The sequence below is a fragment of the Phoxinus phoxinus genome, assembly GCF_949152265.1.
Source record: "Phoxinus phoxinus genome assembly, chromosome: 19".
NCBI classification, from domain to species: domain Eukaryota; kingdom Metazoa; phylum Chordata; class Actinopteri; order Cypriniformes; family Leuciscidae; genus Phoxinus; species Phoxinus phoxinus.
In genome coordinates, this window is record NC_136894.1 from 23,913,426 (window position 1) to 23,935,434 (window position 22,009).

Consider the following 22,009-nt stretch of genomic DNA (forward strand, 5'->3'; position numbering starts at 1 on the left):
AAAAATAAGCAAAAAAAAACAAAACAAACCGTATTCAACATTGATAATAATAAGAAATGTTTCTTGAGCACCACATCAGCATATTAGAATGATTTCTGAACGATCATGAATACTGGAGTAGTGTAATGCAGACTTGGAGGTGGTTAAAAAAAATGCTACCGATTTTTAACAGCCTCTTAACAAACTCTTTATGATAGCGTGCAGTATCCATACATCTACATGTTCAAAATTTCAGATATAAATAGGAATAATAAATAAAAAAATTCAAGGCAGACTGGGAGGGTTGTAAATCTGTCCAAAACAAAGAATGAACAAAATGGGGCTATAGTTGTGAGATGGCATAGGCCTAATGGTTGTTTTGAACAACAATGAAGGTCTGAAATACTTTCATTTGTAGCAGACACAATCTACAAGGTAAATTAAATGTTACAAGTCATGTAAAGATTTGTTATCTCTTTTTTGGGAAAATGAAACAACATTCTATCAAGTTTTGATAACTGCCTTTATCTTTTAAGCAGCTAATAAGATAGCGATCAAGCTAAAAATCACGTTTAGTTTATAATATATTACATCTGCATAGAGTCAAATTCAAGATTACTCAGTTAACAGTTCCTCTATTGTTGCCAAAATTATGAAGATCAAAGTTTTTTAAATGGCAGGCAGTGTGAAGTATTTCACTCAGTTCCCTGATCATTCCGATTCAATTTCAGCAAGTGAGGAACGAATTTATACTTATGTGCATTATGTATTACAGTAGGTGTGTTATTGTCTCTGACAGATGGAATGTTGAAGCCGCTCAGGCCGCCATGTTCTCCTTCTTCTCGGATAGCGTTGACACAGTCAAAACATCTTTTTCCAGGTAGCGCGTGTCCCTGGAACTCTGCTTCTCGTAAATACTAGCGTGAATGTCTGAAATACGTGAATAGCTGAATAGAAAATACTTAGCCGCCAATATTCGGTGAAGTGATTGATGGCCATGATGTGTATGCAGATGTTTTATGTCGAATATTCCAAATGACAGGCAGTTTTTGACGGACGTGATAATGTGCGTGAGGTGTGAACTAGTTTGATTTTGGTGTAATTATAAAATGAGCTGGAGATGTTAAAAATGCTTTTTGTGTAGTTCATTATACTTATTTTATGGAATTAAGTTTATTTCATGGCTTAAATGGTTAGTTCACCCAACAATGAAAATTCTGACATTAATTGCTCACTCCGATGTCGTTCCAAACCCATAAGCCTTTTGGGTAACACTTTACTTGAAGGGGTGTGCATAAGACTGACATGACACCTTCATAATCATGATATAACACATGTCGTGAATATAAAGGAGGTTTTTATGCATGTTTATGACAACTGTCATTAAGTGTCATTCGCTCCATTATTTATAAATCAAATATGACATTGTTTGAGATGTCTTTATGACAACTTGACATAAACCAATACATCATAACCTGTCAGTGTCTTTGTCATGACAACTTGACATTACCAAGACAACAGAACCTGTCATAAATATGTCTGAAAATGATTAATGACCCGACTTAAAAACCCACTTAGCTTTATGGGTTAACATTACATTAAACTGTCATGTGGTTGGTTTTGACATTGGCTGTCATGAGGCCATTATAACTGTGTCAGGAATATTTTTCTTGACCTCAACTACAGTGGTACAGATTGAATTTGTCATCAAAATGAAAAATGTTGTAATGTTAACCCATAAAGCTAAGTGGCTTCTTAAGTTTAATAATGAATCTGCTATGTCATGTTTATGACATATTTATGACAATTTATGTTGTCTTGGTAATGTCAAGTTGTCATGACAAAGACACTGACAGGTTATGATGTATTGGTTTATGTCAAGTTGTCTTAACAAAGACATCTCAAACAATGTCATATTTGCATTAAAAATGTCATAATTGAGTGAATGACACTTAATGACAGTTGTCATAAACATCATAAAACCTCCTTCATATTCATGACGTGTGTTATATCATGATTATGAAGGTGTCATGTCAGTCTTATGCACACCCCTTCAAATAAAGTGTTACCGTTTCCGTTTAACACAACTGATGTAGACTATCTGTTGATGAATGTTTATATGTGAATAAAAGCCTAAATTAAATCTGTTGATCATATAAAACGATCGTGTCTTTTCAGAAAATTTGGACTAAACCGCTCAATTCATATGGAGTAGACATGATCTTATTCTGAACCTGTGTGACAATTAAGTGTCAAAGTTGTGTAGCTGTCAATGGAGGGACATAAATCACTCAGATTTCATCAAAAAGATCTTCACTTGTGTTCCGAACATGAACAAAAGTCTTACGGGTTTGGAACGACATGTTTTGATGCTCAAAGTTGTTTTTATTGTCTCTTATTACAAAAATCGTTTATTTAAACCAATGAAAAAGCAGACCCTGGTGTAAATAATAATGGGGGTGTAAAAATAATAAATATTTTTCCATTACAACCCATTAGAAGTTGTTGACTCTTAAATCAAAGTTTGAGACACGTAATGCAAAAAAACACGTTACAGGCATCAAATGTGTGTTTAAAAAGATCCCTGGGTTAATACAGAAGCATCCATCTTCATTTTTCACCACTATTAAGTCCATCGTATTGGTATATCATGAACATGTATGCCTGTTTCGTGGGTTGAAGATTTGTGACGTCTTAACATTAGATGAACTCGTCTGTCTGTCTCTCTCCTGCATTCTGTGCATTCCATTAGTCACTGACAAGCAGATTAGAGATGAAAAACGGTGTGACGAAAACGGAATTCACACTCCCCTCCCGTCAGCTATTTGTGTGTGTGAATATGTCGGTGTGTTTGTGCATCACAGGAAAGTCCTCATTTTGAGACTATGACTGGGGAATTGCACATAGGTTGTCTTTGTATATTTCCATCTGCAAGAAGAAAGATTCATAATTTGAAATAGCTGATTAATATGGCAAACTTTTGAGACGAGGCATGGGAGGATGAAGAACAAATGCAACATCAACATGTTAATGATGTCTATAATTTTACATTATTTTCAGTTTTTCAAGAGCACTTTTTTATAGACGTAAAAAAATGTCTGGGGGGGGGGGGGGGGGCATATAAATATAATTGTTATTTATTTGTTCTTGGCTTAAATAACGACAAAGTCCATCAGCCAATCAGAATCATCAAGCCTTTATGCTGTGCTCTATCTATATGGTAACATATGCACCTGGAAACTATTAACTAGAGAGGGATGAAAATACTTTACATACAGCGTCACTTTTACTGTCTAGAGACAATACATTTGAATGGGTTTAGGGATAGTTCACCAAAAAAGGAAATGTTGTCATCACTTACCCTCAAGAGTTTTTTTTTTTTCTTCTGTTGAACACAAAAGAAGATATCTTAAAGAATTTTGAAGAGTGACAATGTCATAAGTTACCCCTAATTTCTGTGTATGACCTGTGTTTGTTTGGTTTATATTATTGGTTTAAATATAATTTTGGTCACTTTTTCGAAAAGACACCAAGAGAGGACGAAAAGGCCGAGTTTTCTTTCTTTATTTAGAATTTAAATCAACATATATATATCTTTATTTTCTAAACATAACTTTTTGTCTCACGACTGCAGCATGGTTCCGGGGGTGGAGGTTTAAGAGGAAGTGCGATCTTCCTGTTCCTCATTTTATGCCATCCCAAGGAATTCCGGGTTGGTCTATTTTCCAGTGTGAACAGGGGCGGGTCATTGTTTCATTGTGTTTATTTTGTTAGTATGTTGTATTGTGTTGTTTATTATTTGTCTTTTTTTATTGATGTTAATGTATTTTGAATTTTATTTTAATTTAGGTTTATCTATTATGAATGTGTGTGTATATATATAATTTCTATTTTCTACTCCCCTATTTGTATAGAATGGTTGAACCGTTGAGTATGAAAGGATTCATCAAGAAAAAAAAACCTCATTCAGGTTTGGAACAACACGAGGGTGAGTAAATGATGACAGAATTTTCTTTTTTTGGATGGAATATCCCTTTAAGGGTCAATAACAATGGTGTTCACTCTACAGGAAAAGTCTCGTGATGATGTCACAAATGACTGGCGCTTGGTTCAGACTCACTGATGATGACAGATGCTTGGATCATCCCCGAAAAAATGTGCGTGTGAGAGCAAGCCTGTGTGTGTGAGGCCATAGGAAGACATTAAGTCATAGTATAGACTGTTATGACTAAAACTATCCTGTCCGGGCGTGTTGGCCGATATAACATTTAAAAAAAAATGTAATAAGTATCTGGACATTCTGGTCATTCACTGTTTTCCCAATTTTACTTGCTCGACTGGAAAGAATGTGGTTTTGCCAAACATAACAGTGGTAGGCCACAAAAGAGATTTAGGTCAGTAAAGACTGAGTTATCCACCGCCTTTGGGTTTGTTTTGGGATTCCCCTTTCTTCACTGATCTAGGACTTTTTGGACTGTTATCTGACCCCTTCCTCCTGCGCCATGCAGGGCCTGGGAATTTTATCTTTTTTACCTCTACATATTGTTTCCTTGTTCAAAAGAATAGAATGAGAAACAGACAAAAATATGTCTGTAACCCAATATCCCGGTTTAGTGATTTTATAATGTCATAGGCAGTGTATGGAGCATATTAATACGTAATGGTCCCACTGTTACATGTAGTGAACCATGCATGACATGCAGAAGAAGAAAAAAACGCTGGTAGGGCACATGACAAGTGACATGTTGGATGTAGTACGTCTGAATTTCCTTCATAAAACCCATATTCATGCATAGGCCTATAGAACTTTTTTTTTTTTTAATGGTCATGTAGTAAGTTCAAATTCAAATGTAGTACCTATTCAGGGTACGATTACACGACAGTGATGTACTAAAAACAGAAAATATTTTCCTTTGCATTTTTCGTTAAACAATCCTCGTACATGGATGCGCAAAAAACGTCTTAAAATGATGTATTCTGCTGCCGTGGTTGGTGATGTCACTTTGTAAACAAACACTACCCGCCTATAGACTGAACACGCATGCGCATGATGTCCCCTTTTTCACAAATATTTTACACTGTAAAAAAAAAGTTGGTGTAACTTAAAAAAGCAAGTTACCTTGTTGCCTTAACATTTTTAGTTCGTTGTAATTAAAAATTTGAGTTAATACAATGAAGAAGAATGGTTCAATGAACAGAAACTGAAAATAGTATGTTATCTTCACACATTAGTTATCGAAGTTGATTTGACCACAGATAAAAAGTTGTGATAACAAATCATGAAAATGTATACGCAGAAACGATAATGGTATTGTTTCAAAAAATGTACATTTGTTGTGTAAATAAAGATCCAAAACGCATAAAAAGCCTTACGTTTTTAGTTAAAAAATGGTAAACGTTCATGTAAATGGCCCCTAAGACAGTATGCGAATTTCCGACGGGCGTCTGTGTGCCTGTTTGTTACCATAGTAACCTAATGTTTCCACCTGCCCCTTGTTAATTCACTTTTAGTGAAATTACATTTAGTCCTGTGTATTTATACCCCCTGTTGAGTTCAGTTACTTCTTAATTAATGTCGGTTATGGTCTACGTTTTTGTTGTTCTTGTGATCTTTGTTTTATATTAGGAAGAAGATTATGGGAAGTTTAGTTTTGTAAATAAAGTAAAATTGCTGCTCTGGATCCAAGCCTCTGCTCTCTCTGTGACAGTTGTGTCAACATGAAGTAAAAACATTTGAACTTATAATTTATTTTAAATAGAACTCGATCTTCTGGTGAAACCAGTTTGATTACATTTTTCCTCTTTCTTACAGTTCATTGCAAACCCATTTAGATTTTCCTCAATCCAATGAACAAACAATGGATTATTTTTCATTAGTCACAATCACAAGGAAAAGATCTTTTACTACTTCCTTTATATTGTGACTTCATCACTCTGTCTCCTCTGTATCAATACGCTGGTGTGTGGTGGGCGTTCTGGCGCAATATGGCTACCGTCGCATCATCCAGGTGGATGCTGCACATCGCCTTTTATGTAAAGCGCTTTGAGTGCTGAGAAAAGCGCTATATAAATGTAATTTAATATTAATTACATATATACATACTGTACATGCACATTGTATGTATGTACATTAAAAAGTGGCATATAGCTATTTTTAATATCTCATAATTTGGCAGCCGGTATATTAGGCTCCTGTCACTTTAAGACCTGACGCACGGAGCCATTATACTGTTTTATATGGCCAATATACTTGTCTTTATGTGCACGCACTTTGGGTGTGAATGAGTAAAATTATGCTCAATATGTGCAATCCCACGTAGAAATTCAAGCCCTGTAACACCAACAATATTCATCCGGAGCAAATGAAACGAGTGAGTAAAGGGGTTTGTGAGTCAAGAGCTAGTTTTGTGTATCCTACAAGAAGAGTTTCAGATATTTCAGTATCGATATAACAATAGATTGCACTTTTCAGATGTCTTTTTAAAAGACTACAATTGAAAAATGTATATTATATAAAAGTCAACCAGGCAAAGTGGCTAATAGCCTATAGTATATATACATATATACACATATGTGACCCTGGATCACAAAACCAGTCACAAGTAGCACGGTTATATGTGTGGCAATAGCCAACAATACATTGTATGGGTCAAAATGATACATTTTTCTTTTATGCCAAAAATCATTAGGATTTTAAGTAAATATCATGTTCCATGAAGATATTTTGTAAATTTCCTATACCGTAAATATATAAAACATTTATTTTTGTGAGTGAATGCAGCAAAATCGCTAACATAAATGCACAACTGATATGCCTCAGATTCCAGATATTAAAATAGTTGTATCTCTGCAAATATTGCCCTATCCTAACAAACCATGTTTCCATCAATGGAAAGCTTATTTATTCAGCTTTCATATTATGTATAAATCTCAATGTGATTATATATATATATATATATATATATATATACACACACACACATTATGTAAACAAAAACGTTTGTTGAATGCGTTTCATCAATTTGACTCCATATATACACACACACGCGGTATATAGAACAACTTGGAAAAGCTGAAAAGGGAAATCATAGAATTCAAATTTGGAGCATCCGGTTCTTTATGATCAGTTCATTAATAGAGGGAAGGATGTTGTTTCTGCTTGATCATGCATCCCTTTGCAGGAATTTAAACACCTCAAAGAATCCACCCACTTGGGCTAAATGTGGTTTGTCTTTTGCTGTGAACGCATCCGAATATGACACAATGAACTTCTGCCTACTGAGCATTAACAATCCACCTACCCACCTCTGCTTTATGAAAAGGTTGTTCTGTCAAAGAATATGATGCAGCTTCCTATACTGCAGAATAATGGATGAATGTTGTGTCTGGACAAAAGCATGTAATTCTAAACGTTCTGTGACAGAGGTGCATGATTTCAACAAAAGATTAGAATATCCTGTAGTGAGTAACATTTTTCCCTACTTTCTTTGGGAAGGGCACTAAGGTGTGTTCTCCATCCATTGATTTTTCCACCTGTTGCATCGGAGAAAATGAGATTAAACATCATCATCATCACCATGACATCAACCGGTCGATTACTACTCACTTTAATCGCAATTACTCATTATTATACACTCTCTCCATGCCCCATAAATGAATCATGGCTGACTGTGTATAGAATGCCACCAGTCACTAAAAACATTTTGCAGCGCTGCATCCACGCCATCACACAACATAAAAGCAAAATGACGGTGCATTTTTAACCATTTCAAATTAGTGTGAATACAAATGATGGGAATGCTCAGTATCTATAACTGCATTCTAAGTACACTAGACCACAGAATTCTAGGCTACTCTCACCACTTCCTGAAGAGGTACAGGATATGACCCCACACAGTGTTAACAGTCATTGACAGTCTTATCATCAACGTGTCTCTCTTTGCCTTGCCTTGTCTCGGGCAAATCAAGAAATGAAGACATAAGAATGAGTGGGAGATGGAGAAAATGAAATAGAGAGGGAAGGAATGCATGTATGTGCATGAAGACACTTGTGCATGCTGGATGTCTGAGTGGAAATTACAGTGAGATGTGTCAGAGGAGGCCAAGCCGACCAATGTAGGGGGGAATGATCTGTGGGGAGACATGGGTGGGGGGGGCTTCAGATCTTCTAGATTAGTGTGTGAGTGTATTGTGACTTGTGTCATGAACTGCACCTAATTTATCAACAACAAAAAAAGCCTTCTCACGCCTCATCTCGGCAGGATTTGACAATGTTGAACTGTAATCTGACACAAGTCTCAGTATATTCTATATCAAAGACAAACTGGTGACTATCAGATTTGGGGATGAATATTAAGAAAACATTGACATGTCACTTATAGAGTGAGTATAGTATATACTCATAGAGTCTTCTACATAGCGGAGATGCTTAACGCAAGGTTGTTTGCGTTAAATCCAAATTTATAAATCCATAATTAGGAACATCAGGGTCTGGAGACATCAAGTTGTCGGAAATAGCTAAATAAATTGAGTTCTTTAGAAAAAAGATACGTCTAGTGAGAGGGGGTGTGTAGGTCTGGACTTTTTTTTCCCCTGAATGTGAATGAGTCACAGTGTGTGTGTCATGGCCCATACTATAAAGGAGAACACTTTCACTAGTTCCAATGTTAGTAGAGTGATAAAGACACGTTTGTACACTGTGTTTACTACTTTGGTTTTTTGGGATTATCATGAAACGTAAGTTCTTTCTTAATTTTGTTTCCCCACTTTACAACACCAGCCATGGGAATGTGTTTAAGTGAAGGCAAAAATATGTAAACTGTAGAGGGTGGGTCTAAATGGGTGTTTTTGCGGTCTATGAATTGTGTTTTGAAAAGTCTATTCAGATAGGAACCAAACTAATCCCTGGTCAATGCTCATTAACCTCAAGGTATATGCAAGGTACAATAGGTAGATGTTAGAGATGGGTATTGTGTCATTTATGTTATGTTAAATATGTAAAACATATTGTGTTTAACTCTTAAGGAAATGCTTTAATTGTGATTAATTATTGAGAAAGAGTTAAAAAAAAAAAAAATCTGTCATTATCATAATAGTTATGGGGAATTAACAACCATAACACTTAATATTCCGAGTAACCAATAAGTTTTTTCAGTGTTTACTGTAAATTATTAGTTAAAATACTAAAGACAAATCCTGAATATGTGGTTGAATTCTTAATAAAAGGTCACATTAAGGTCAAAGGTCAAGGTTATTTTCTCCTAATCAAATCAGACTGACCATTTGTAACTTTGAAGGTATTTAACCCACTAATTCTGGTCTGTTCTGCAATTATATTTTAATATGGTTATATATAATATAATAATAATATTATAAAATAACATTAATATCATGCGATTCCTAATATTCAGAGTATAATAACATTTAAGGCAGTGTTATTTTTGACTAAAACTAAATTATTTTCAGTAATTGAAATGCAGCTGAAATAAAATATAAATATTAGATTAAAAACGTAAATGAAAATTAGAAAAGATGCCTTGGAGACTTACTGAAATAAGTTTAACTAGAAGTACTAAAACGTAATAAAATTAAGATATTCACATTTTAATAAATAGTAGATAATACTAACACTAACACTGTTTCAAGGCTGTAGTGGGATCAGAGTTCTAACCTCAGTCTGTAAACATTCTTGCATGATAATGTCCAATTTGAAAACATGCATGCGTATCGACTCGGATCAGTAACAAGCTCATAACTGAACAGTTGAGCTACAATAGGGCAATGCTATCTCAAAATTGAGTTGACAGAAGTGAAAAAAGATGCTTTCAGAGTGATGCAAAAAAAATTCCAACGCTAATGCAGACAGAGTATGTCTGCGAGTGAGTCAACAGCTGTTGAGACAAACTGAGTCAGTGTGATCTTTCACTTCACAACGGTTTTGATGGAGATCGCCACTTCCAAATCTGATGGGGTTGCACGCAGCGGTTATCATTGACCTCAAATCTGATGGGGCTGCACGCAGCGGTTACCATTGACCTTAACAATTTCTCCATTTAGAATGTTTTCAAAGGATGCTAATTGCGTAAATAGCCATTCATTTCCTTCTAATGCTTATCAAAGGGTTAAACCACACATTATCACATATCTGCTGAATGTATTTGAAGGCCTGCAACCTTCAGACAGACTTCGGCTATGGCTCATTGGAGTTTGCTGTGTCTAAAGACTGGCGGAAACATCAAACGGGCCGGGAATTAGCCAATTATTAGCAGTTAAAAGAAAGAACTGCATTAGGCCTAATATATATTTTTACCTTTAAGAGTCAAGAAATGCATAAAACGCTGCTAAAACTTTGTTTCTATACGTGTGTATATATATTCTCTCTCTATTCAGATTCACTAGTTTTACCAGTTTGAAATTTTCACCTTCCTTTCATCCTCATCATCCTTTCGGCCCAAATAATTTTGTACACTCCAAGAAACCGATTGCAACTGGTACAGTTACAGTTGTGTGTCCAACATGCCTTGGGAATTCCTGTGGGGAGAAATCTTCCCGGTCTCCACATTTTTTAACCATCCGGTGTAACCATTACAAAGCAAGAGGAAAGAGCTCTCTGTGCAAATCCCTCTGCTTGGATACAGGATTTTAGGGAGTAAAACAGCTGTCAGGACACGCATTGAAACACTCGTGACTGTTCCAGGGAGTAAAACAGCTGTTCAGGACACGCATTGAAACACTCGTGACTGTTCCAATGACATTAATATGAAATTCTATTTGTTTTTATGCCGACAGTGTCAACCGACTTCACCTTTCCCCTCATCGTCTTGATGGCTTTCGTTGAGCTGTTCGACTTCGTCACAGCCCGTCACCCTATACCAAAAGGAAAAAATGATCTGCGGATACTTCACCAAGACATGCGTCACCTATTCAACATAGTATCTCAAGAAAAGCAAGAGGTAAGTGTCAGCTTGTCGAATAAAATGCATGCACTTTTCGGGTGATTTAGCTTACCGTTTGTCTGATTAAACGCTTGACATTTTTCAGAATAATCTGAGCGACTTTGAACAATCGCTCACATCCCTGCCCTCTCTGGACTTCAGACCAGAAGACCTGAAATCACTCAAGGTACATTAACATCTCTGCCTCCGTCTTATTTCTGTCTTTCTTTTCGACTGTCTTATTTCTGTCTTTCTTTTCGACTGTATATTAATGAATAACATCTGAAATTAAGACCAAACTGTTCATTGAAAAGCCAAAGATCTTCTCCCAACCAAAAGGCCTGACTGAAAATGAAATGCAAAGAAATTCAGACAAGCGCCATTTTAAAGCATGGTTTGCCAAGAAAGAATGGTGGATAGACAGAACGATAGAGAGACAGATTATTATTAGTTAAGAATATATCTAGTTTCAAAAATAAGACGCGTGTAACATCGGTCTTCTTTTGGCCCACAGGTGAGCAGTACCTTAGCACAGCTGTACTCTGGTCTTAAATCCTTCAAGTCGCATCTTTACTGGATCCAGCAGAGACAAGACGAATTGGGTGATGATTCTAAGACAAAGAATATCCATCTTATCCAACTCATCAACAGAGTGCTCGCACAGGTAAGAAGAATCGCGCAGCTCACCTACAGTAGGAAATCAAACAATATTTAAATCACCTCAAAATAGATGCAAGATACATGCTAAAGTAAGTTCGTGCCAACTGATGTCATATATAGTACATGCACACACTACCGTTCAAATGTTTGGGGTCAGTACGATTAATTTTTTCTGAAAAAGAAATGAAATTAATTTTCAGCAAACGTACATTAAATTCATCAAAATGACTTTAAAGACAGTAGATTGCTACAAAAATTATATTTCAAATAAATGCAGTTCTTTTGAACTTTTAATCATTTCTGGCAACAAAATAAAAATGTATCACGGTTTACACAAACAAAATTTAAACAGACATAAAACAACCTATATATATATATATATATCAACATGCACATATGATGTAGGCTAAACAGTGCAACTTAACGTAATATTTGTTTAAATTGAAATATATTGACAAAAATGTAGGCTACTTCAAGCAAGTAAGTTTGGATAAATGCAATAAATGTATATTATATACATAAAAACTTATCAAAAATATGTTTACGTAAATATTTTTAAATCTATGACCATTATATTAAATTTAGTTACACTTTATTTTATTGGTCCTCTTTAAATATTATGTTGACTATAAGTAAAGTTGACTATAAGTAACTATAAGAGCAACTAACTCTCAGAGTATTAGTAGATAGTCAATAATAATATCTGTTGGGAACGATCACAATAAAGAGTTAGTAGATATTAAAGCAGACAGTCTATCTATATATATATAATTTATTTTTTATTTTTTCATAATATAGGTCAGTGTGATGATGATAGAGGCAAAATCTTGAAACAAATAGATTATTTCATAAATTACACTGGCTGACACAAAGCGAAAGTGAAAATAGGAAGTGGTTAAACATATCTTCTAAACCTTCCTACAGATTGAGACACCACCATCTGAGTTCGTCCACCCTTCCCTGCCTCCTCTGGAAACATCCTGGAACTTATACCAGGCCAATGTGGAGATCCGCGAGAAACTGTACTACTTTTGCATCTGGTACATTCGAGCACTGAGTGTCCTGAAATCGAAACAATTGTGATCATACAACACCATTTGACACCAGTAGCCCTCAGCTTATCTCCATGGTGCAAGTAAACGCAAGATAAGGTCGACAGGCATCCTGGTAGCATCGTCTGACTTGCCTTAATGTTTGAAGGGATTGAATGAACGTTATTCCAGGCTTTAGAAGTCATCTTCCATCAGTTAACGGTTCCTTTGTGTGATGCTGTTGTTTTAATATTATTAATAAGTTATGTATTTAATATTTATAGAATCGAGTTTTTATGTTTACAATGAAGGATTTTTTTATACATCGAGTGAATGAGAAAAATAGCACTTTAAAAATATTAAGTGTCTCATTTTAATAATGAAATGTGTATGCAAATTCAGCTGCAGGCAGTTGCTAATAATGTCCAATAGGTGTCGCTATAAGGTGTGTAATAATGACTAATAGGTGTCGTTACTGTGGTACAACTGTGAAGTGTTATTAAATGCAGTTTAGGACCAGCACTCCTTTATTTCTTTTTGTTAAAAGTTAGTTATTTTGCGAAGATGTAGTGAATCAACATGCTTGTTAAACGACATAACCATCTTTTAAGGTTAAGGTTAGACTGTGTTTGGCGGGAATGTTGACCATTGATCCAGTAGCACGGCCTACTTGGTAAAAATCACCATATGATAAAACTGGGCATTCAATACAAAACAACCTCCATAGTTTTACTAGGGCTAATGGATGCCATTGTGAACATATTGAAAATACAGTACCTTGAAATGCACTCACTACCTGTAAGTTGTATTTATTCGCTGAAATGTAACTCAAGTGCCAACAATCTTGAACATTCTTGGGAAGAACCTTGAACAATGTCAAAGCCTTTTTCATTTCATGAAAAAATATACAGTGTTTACATGATAAAGAAATTGTGTTTATATCTGATCTGATCAAATTCACATTTTGATTTGACTTTGCAAGCTCAGTCAGATGGATGTAGACTGGGAGAGTCCCGGATGTTATTTTTATTTTTCATACTTTTTTTATACATATATATGTATTTATTTTAGTATTTATATGTTTTATATGATTATTTAATTGTCATTTGTCTTTCAATAAAATTATTTTGCATCAAAAATGCAGAGCTGTTTTTTTTTTTTTTTAACTTGAACTGCTTCAGCAACAACTGAACCCTTAAAACAATCAAAACATCGCATTATTTCCGATGTTCTGTATGTACCGTAATTATATATATATTGGATTTTCATATTTGGATTTTCATATTTGTCCCTAAAAATAAAACTTGTGCGTCTTGTCATAGGTTTATAAATAATTCCCCTGCCCTGTCTAGCTGAGCATTTTCACAGATAGTTGAGCTCAACTAGATCCAGACAGATAAAAATTGCCAGCAATAGTGTAATCAACCATGAATGTCAAAATCTTTGTCATGATGACTAATACCCAACGGTGCAGAAGAAGGAATAGGATATGGATAAAGGATATGTCACATGACTGTGTGTGAGTTTAAAACCTGAAAAGTCAGAACTTGGCACGTCCGGCAGAAAGAGAGATCTGCGATGCAAGCGTTTTGCGTAGCGCTCTCTCACAGCTGTTGGACTTGTCATGCTCCCTCAGAGAGAAATTGATCATGCTGGCCAATAATAACCATTTTTGGTTAATTAATCGCACTAAATTAAACATTACATTGCCAGACCTACATTCTAAAAAATGATGGGTTGTTTTAACCCAATTTTGGGTCAAATATGGACAAACCCAACCATTGGGTTACATTTTTAAATTGCATTTTTGATCCAACGTTTGGGTTTGTCCATATTTGACCCAAAATTGGGTTAAAACAACCCAGCATTTTTTAGAGTGTACAAGAGACGCAAAATGAGTTTGCTAAAGATTATACAAAACGTGAGAGCGCAAGAGACATCAGAGAAAAAGCTAAAAGATTAGGGGTTTTGCCAGTATAGTGACAAATTACCTGTTATACAAACTTAAAAGAACTGTCAGTGAATAACTCTAACATCCGAAAGGAGGGGTAACAGCAGCAAGAGCACATGTGAAAGAACTAGGGTAGATAGAGATAGAGAGGGGTGGGAGAAGGAGAGTACATAGACTATTGAACTGTAAGCAGAGGACATGAGAGATCCATTATCAACCAGAATATGTACTCTGAGGTAAAAGAAACCGTGACCTCTAAGTTGATTTATGACTGGTTGACCTGCTGTTGCTCATTTGACCTGCAGCTTTCAGTGACCTGAGTTTATGGACAGGCTGATCAATAGAGAACAGCGCCTCGAAATTCCCTTTCAACAGTCTTCAACAACAGCAAACATGACCGTAAGTCTTTTCAATCCTTTCGAAGTGTACATTCAGCTGATGCATTAGCGTATGATCTTGTAGGCAATTATTATTGGCCAAGCACATATTTTTTAAAGATTTTTGAATAGCATGAAATATACAGTAATTTAAAATATTTTTTTTGGAATTTTAGCAATGCTCCATATTTTATATGTACAGTATAAACTACAATTCAAACGTATAGGGTCAGTAAGACTAATGTTTTTGAAAGAAGTCTCTTATGCTCACCAAGTCTCCGTAAACCGAAACATTGTGAAACATTTTTACAATTTAAAGTGTTTTGTATTTTATTAATTAGTATTGTCAAATCGATTAATTGCATCTAACATAAAAGTTGATATAATATGTGTATATTATATTTATATATATATGCATGTTTACACACACACACACACGTGCATATATACTGTACATGCGTATACACACACATACAGACATACATATACGTATATTATATAAACAAACTATTATGTTAGTTGCAATTCATCGATTTGACAGCACTCATTTTAATATGTAATTTAGTCATGTGATGTTCTTCCTCAAGAGTAAAATCTTTTTTATTTTATATTCTGCAATGTGAGCAATAATGTCACAACTAAGACAGTCACAATTATAGAAACAGTTGCAATTACGAGAAATAAAAGTACATTTTGTGAAATTTAAAGTAGCAATGACCTTTTTACTTTTCTTGTTTAAGGTAGAATGGGCTTGCAGTCAATATTTATGTACAGAAGTGTTTATTTATTATAAAGTTCAGTCTTGAATTGTAAACTGATTACTTATTACTTGCTACATATCACAACGCACCAGAAAGGTATGTACTGTAATTATACGATTTACAACATTCACAACTAATCCTAAAGAACTGAGATGTGCTGCCCATTCTGCTGTTCTTGACAAGGGGTTAAGCAAAGATGACTTTTGGTGAGCTGTCTGTCCTCACACAACTCATGCCCAACAGGTGCACCTTTTTCCTCTTGTGCAACACTGTCCCCCTTCTTCATTATCCCAAACCGCTGCTTTACTAAAGAGTGTAAACGTTCTGCTTCTGGAACACCAAAGCATCCACAGACTAAAAACTGAAAACATCATCCAGTTAAAATGTCTCCAATTCAAATTATGCATGACATTTGATCGGTTACCAATACTATTGCTGAACAGAACACTTAATCCTATGAAACTCAGCTGATACCACGGGTGTTTAAGGACAGCTAAGATGTGTTGACAGAATAAACAATCCTCAGAACTGAACCTCAAATCACCCTTTCACTGTAGTGATCTTATAATAGTATGTAATGACAGACCCCGGGAGTATATCTCTGATCCAGCTAGATCATATTTACTTTCAACATGGGATTTTGTGGTATTTGGTCCCCTTGTAGACAGCTAGTGAAACATTGTTTGACATGCTACAAAATGGAGAGTGAAAAAAACATATGGGAACTATGCCGTGGCCATTAAATAAGACTTTTAGCAAGCGAATTAGTAAAAAATGACGCTCTAATGGAAAAGGAGTCATGCAAATTCCCTCTCAAAATTACATTAGATGTTACATTTTTTGCCATGTCCATCTGCAACCGTGACCATCTAGTTTTGCTTCTTGCAGACTGCCACGCGACTTTTGGATGAGCTGTGTCACTTAACGGTTCAGTCTCTGGAATCACTGGAGCTCTCAGATCACTTCCAAGTTATTAAACTTCTTGGAGAGGGTTCATACGGCAAAGTTATGTTAGCAGTGCACAAGAAGAGAGGTAAGTGATGACAACCCTATTATGTGTTGCTTTGTTTTTCTCTCATCTGATCTTATCCACACTACATCAAATTTCTTGATTACTGTATACTGCTTCCTTCCTTTACCTTTGACAATATCTCAATTTGCTTGTAATCTAGGAACCCCAATGGCCCTTAAATTCTTTCTGCGGGAATCTACATCTCTCCTGTCATTTCTGAGGGAATATAACCTGTCTTTGGCCTTTTGCACCCACCCCTCACTTACCTCAGCTTTGGGCATTGCTTTCTCCACTCCTACTCACTACGTGTTCGCCCAGCAACCTTGCCTCTACGGCGACCTCTATGATGTCATCGTTCCTGAGGTTGGTAAAAGATTGACATCAGTTACATACGTCTTAATGATGATTGTATAAGATTAATGAGAATTGCATGCAGGAATTAAACATCTACTTGCATGCCACAGCTGACTAGTCCAGTCGAGAACCTTAAAAAGGTACATCTTTTGAGTTGTAATACACATAAAATTTTCAGTTCAGGGTTGTACAATCCAGCTCATGGAAGGCCACCTTCCAGCTGTTTTTAACTCCAACACTAATTAAACTAACCCGAACAAGATAATCATGGTCTTTAGAATTCTTTCTAACTGGCCCAAGATCACTTGCCTGGATGTTTCAAGTAATACTGAAGACCTTTATTAGCTGGTTCAGTTCGATTCGATTATAACAGTTCGATTATAACTGCATCTAAACTCTGCAGAATGTTGGCCTTCCAGAAGCAGGATTATACACCTAAGGTTTGAATCGGTGGTTACTGTATGGTGGCCTGTACTCCCAGTCCCAACACTGTAAATTTTGGATGTCTCCCAATCAAACACACCAGCTCATCAGTAGAGACTCCAAGACATGAAATTTGTGTTAGATTATGAAGCTATTGTAAATAACAGGCACAGTAGTTGTCCTACAATGGTTGGTTGTTACATGCTCTAGCTGATTATTTTACATTAACTAATGTGTGAACCTTTTGCACCAGAGTCTGTTTGACTTATAATATTGTAGAACAGTGGATTTCAGTTCTGGTCCTGTGGACCCACCAAAACCACTGTTGTAGAACATACAACTAAGTCATGTCCAATCTCCTGGAGGCCCACTATCCCACACAGTTGGCTCCAATCTTAATAAAGCACACATGAACAAGCTAATCAATGTTTTAGGGCAGGGGTGAGCAACTCTGGACCTTGAGAACCACTTTCCTGTAAAGTGTAGCTCCAACCCTATTCTAACACACCGGAACAAGGTAGTCAAGGGCAGGATTAGAAAGGGAGTTGAGTTTTACCATTGTTGGAGATTAACTAGAGGACCAGAGTTGCCCAACCCTGCTTTAATGTTACTAGAAATTTCCAGGTAAGTTTGTTGGGGCAGGTTGGAGCAGGACATTGGCGCTCCAATAAAGGTATTGGACACCCCTGGCTTATGTGGCAACTTGATTTCTTGCAGGTTGGTCTGGATGAGAGCCATGTCCAGGGAGTGGCTTCCCAGATCAGCGGTGCCCTCTCTCACCTTCATTCCCTTGGCTTTGTCCATCGTGACGTCAAACCGGAAAACATCTTCCTATGTGACAGTGTGTGCCGTTGGGTCAAGCTTGGTGATTTTGGCATGGTTAAGGCTGCAGGGACCAGGGTACCATGCGTGTGGTACAGTTCTCCTTACTGCACTCCTGAGGCTGAGGTTGCCAGGAAGGGGGAGGAGATTGATTTGGGCAACTCAGAGGTGGATGACAATGGGAACAAGCCAAAAGGGGACTCTGGAAAGACTCAAAGGATGTTGGTATATGTGGATCCCAGTACAGACAGCTGGGCATTAGGCATTCTAATCTACGCCATGCTTATGGGGAGCCTTCCGTGGTCTGAGACTGTTTCAGACAACACTGCATATAAAAGCTATCTACAGTGGAGCAATTGGGAAGGTTTAGCATTACAAGACAGAGGGTCAGATCAAATTGAGGACTTCCACCAGGTGGCAACCCAGTTTGCAGCATTCACCCCTCTTGCAACAAGTCTTCTTAAGTCCCTGCTCTATCCACAGCCCAGGCTTCGTGGCAGGCCAGATGAGGTGGGCAGGTACCTGGGAGGAGCCTGGCTATCGGACAAGGATGTCAGTAGATGATGCAAAGGATAGACAGGACTGGGGTTATTGTCACCTGGACTATTCACTCTTGGCAATCACTTTTTAGGTTCTGATGGTGACAGACAGTTCTAATCATAAGACTGTTGTTTAATACATATATAATTAGTTGGGAGTTTCTTTTCCTAACTGAACATTACAGCTCTTAACTGTAAACATTGAAGCTTTTATAATACCCCCAGAAGAGTCATTAGGGTTGATTCAAATGAAGAGAGCTATAAAAAAAAAAAAAAATCTAAAAACTTGGGCCTCCATCCACAGTCCAGCAATATTGCTAAACTCCAAAACAATGCACGTCCTACAAAGATACAGCTATATCTGTATAGTTGCATAGTTTATGATGGGGCAAAGAAGTCTATTTAGGCAAATCAGTTCACTCAGCATTTTCATGCAAGTGCATTGCAACAACAATGGCATCAAAAATCAGATAAAATTGACAATTTGGCTTTCCGGAGCAATCATACGGAACTTGGCAGTTACTTTGACTTGGTCAGTTTTTTTTCTCATTCGGTCTATGAAACGAAAATTGTTTTCAAACATCTTATCTCTATTGAACCATACTGTATATCTGAGTGAAACAACTTATCAAAAGTGTGTGTGTTGGTGTAATGACTTGATGTTGTCCAACGGGAATTGATTGGACCGATGGCTCATTGTCGTTTGTGCTATGGTCTCATGTAATTGACAGGATGCTGGAGATTATAAGTTAATGTTTTTGATAAGAGTTTTTAAAAATGTGCACGGATAAATCATTTATAATATACAATGCAATATTCCATTAAAAACCTTTAATCGTCAACTTTGATTTCATGGTGACTTGGATGATAGAGGAGTATTATGTATAGATAAATAATATGAGAATGATTTCCAAACTGGAGGATCTTGATGTCCTAGACTGGGATTCATGATGGAACTGATGGGAGCGTATTATAAATGTCAAATTAATTCAAATAAAGCAATTCAAATGTAATGGTTCGCTTTGATCTACAAATCTAATCTGGAAATATATATTATTACCAACATTTGAAACTGTATTTGTAAATTTGTATAGTTTGCTTAAAATCATTAAGATTGGAATGTTCACTCCAATCTTAAACGCATATTTATGCTTTTAACAAACTATGCTCATTATGTCATCTTCATGTGGCACACTCTATGTTGTGAGAGTAAGAAGGAGCATACCGTATCTCTCAAATTTCAGCAGATAACATTCAGACACATACAAGCACTCAGACACTATGTGTCCTAGATTTAAAAATAAACCTCCGACCATTAATAAAACTCTTTCAGCCATCATCACCTCTGTCAGACGCACACACACTTGAAACCACATACACATGCATGCACAAACACACAGAATCTTCCAGATATTTATCCCGAAGTGTCTCACACTTCTGCATTTAAACATGTGCCTCCATTCATCAACGCCACACACACACAACAGGGTGATGTTACATGTAACAGATAAGTATTTGGCTTGAGTTCAAACTCTTTCAACTGATCCATGAAAACATAACATTGTAAATTACAGAGTAAATATGACAACCATATTTGCAAAATACATGGAATTAATAACATTTTGCAGAAATTCTGGTAGATTTATTTAAAACCGGACCATCAAATAATAACAATAATAATATACAGCTGTAAACCTCCTGACTGTTCACCTGACCACCTGACTGTTCACAATAAAAAAGAAAATAAATGCAGCTGCAAATATTTGCACCATACTAAATGAATACAATCTAGGCCACTAAATAAAGACATCAAAAGTTCACAGATTTTGCCTTTTCAATCTGAAGTTATTTAGTCACCTTGTTAAGAGATTAACAGCTGAAATAGCTCATGAAGGGAAGAAGACCACGAAGATCATTTAACAGCTCTAGTACTAACTATTCCAGTCGCTGTCTGTATGACCTTTCATTTGATATACTACATTCAAACACATTTATGTGCGCAATTACGCTAGTGTTCAAGTATGCTGTCATCTTGCATGTTAAATTGCATGGGAAAAATAGTTGTCTACAATATTTTATGCATGTACAGTATAGCATGAGGATGCAATATACCAATATTTTCCCATCCTTCTTCTGATACTTATTGCCCTTGAACGCCCAAACATTAAAATTAGAGGGGACAACCACTGATCTACATAATGTCATTATATAGATCAGTGGAGACAACCCATTTAATGGGTAGACTTGCAATTAATATACATCATTGTTATATATTTATTTTATGTAAAATTTCCATTGATTTGGATTACAAAGTTTTAAACTAATAAACAAATAATGTGGTGCATATTTTTCATACATAAAAAAAACAAGGAGGAATAAGATTTATAGGCCTACTAATAAACCAAATGTGTTTTAAATACATAATAACAGGTTTATATATTGACCAATTCAATTTATTTTATTCAAACCTTAACCTATCTCTTATATTTTAACTAATTAAATATTAATACTTGTTAACTGATTACATCTAATAATTTTAACAATTAACAGATTTATGACAAACCTATGGAATTTTAATACAATTAGATTATTTAAATAAAAATCAAACTGATAAAAAAAACTTAAACTATACACAGAGGGACAAGGAAGGCAGGAACACGATGCTTACAGAACACAGAACTAGACTAACTAGACACAGATAAAACAATGAGGGGAACCACAAGAGGACTACAAACCTACACACAGGAAGCAGGAAAGTAGAAATACAACATAAAAGTCCAAGCAAACAGGGAATATGTAACACTATGCCATGATTAATATGAGTGTACTTAGAAAGTAGAAGTAATATAGATTTTTTTGTGTGTATGTATATGTAAAAATTTATGTTTTAATCTTAATCATGAAAATTCCATAATTTCCTTTTAAGGATTAAAGTAGTATTGTATTGTAAAATGTTAATCACATTCCCTGAAATGAGAAAAGGAGTGAATTTAGAATATATAGCATACCTCTCTCACTATTTCTGCTATTCAAAGATACTGTGTGGCAGAACTAGTACTGTATGCTGTTCCAAGTTTCTTAAATGAGCTAGAACAAGATATCTTGATCCACTGTGCTTGATCAGATATTGAGGAAGGGAGATCTAGCGTGTACCAGGCCTCCAAAG

At 35.9% G+C, this 22,009-nt stretch overlaps 2 protein-coding genes across 2 annotated transcripts; both read left to right on the top strand.

Moving 5' to 3' along the window:
• Positions 1–3,729: 3,729 nt before the first annotated feature.
• Positions 3,730–13,738, top strand: il11b (interleukin 11b). Its single transcript, XM_079590944.1, has 5 exons — positions 3,730–3,967; positions 10,768–10,931; positions 11,020–11,100; positions 11,428–11,577; positions 12,498–13,738. The coding sequence occupies exons 1-5, from the start codon at positions 3,844–3,846 to the stop codon at positions 12,654–12,656; spliced, it is 678 nt and encodes a 225-aa protein (XP_079447070.1). The 5' UTR covers positions 3,730–3,843; the 3' UTR covers positions 12,657–13,738.
• Positions 13,739–14,689: 951 nt separating this feature from the next.
• On the top strand, positions 14,690–20,567 carry LOC306987581 (serine/threonine-protein kinase SBK1). The gene is made up of 5 exons (XM_079591970.1): positions 14,690–14,791; positions 14,861–14,954; positions 16,582–16,726; positions 16,866–17,068; positions 18,200–20,567. The coding sequence occupies exons 2-5, from the start codon at positions 14,880–14,882 to the stop codon at positions 18,866–18,868; spliced, it is 1,092 nt and encodes a 363-aa protein (XP_079448096.1). The 5' UTR covers positions 14,690–14,791; positions 14,861–14,879; the 3' UTR covers positions 18,869–20,567.
• Positions 20,568–22,009: the final 1,442 nt, after the last annotated feature.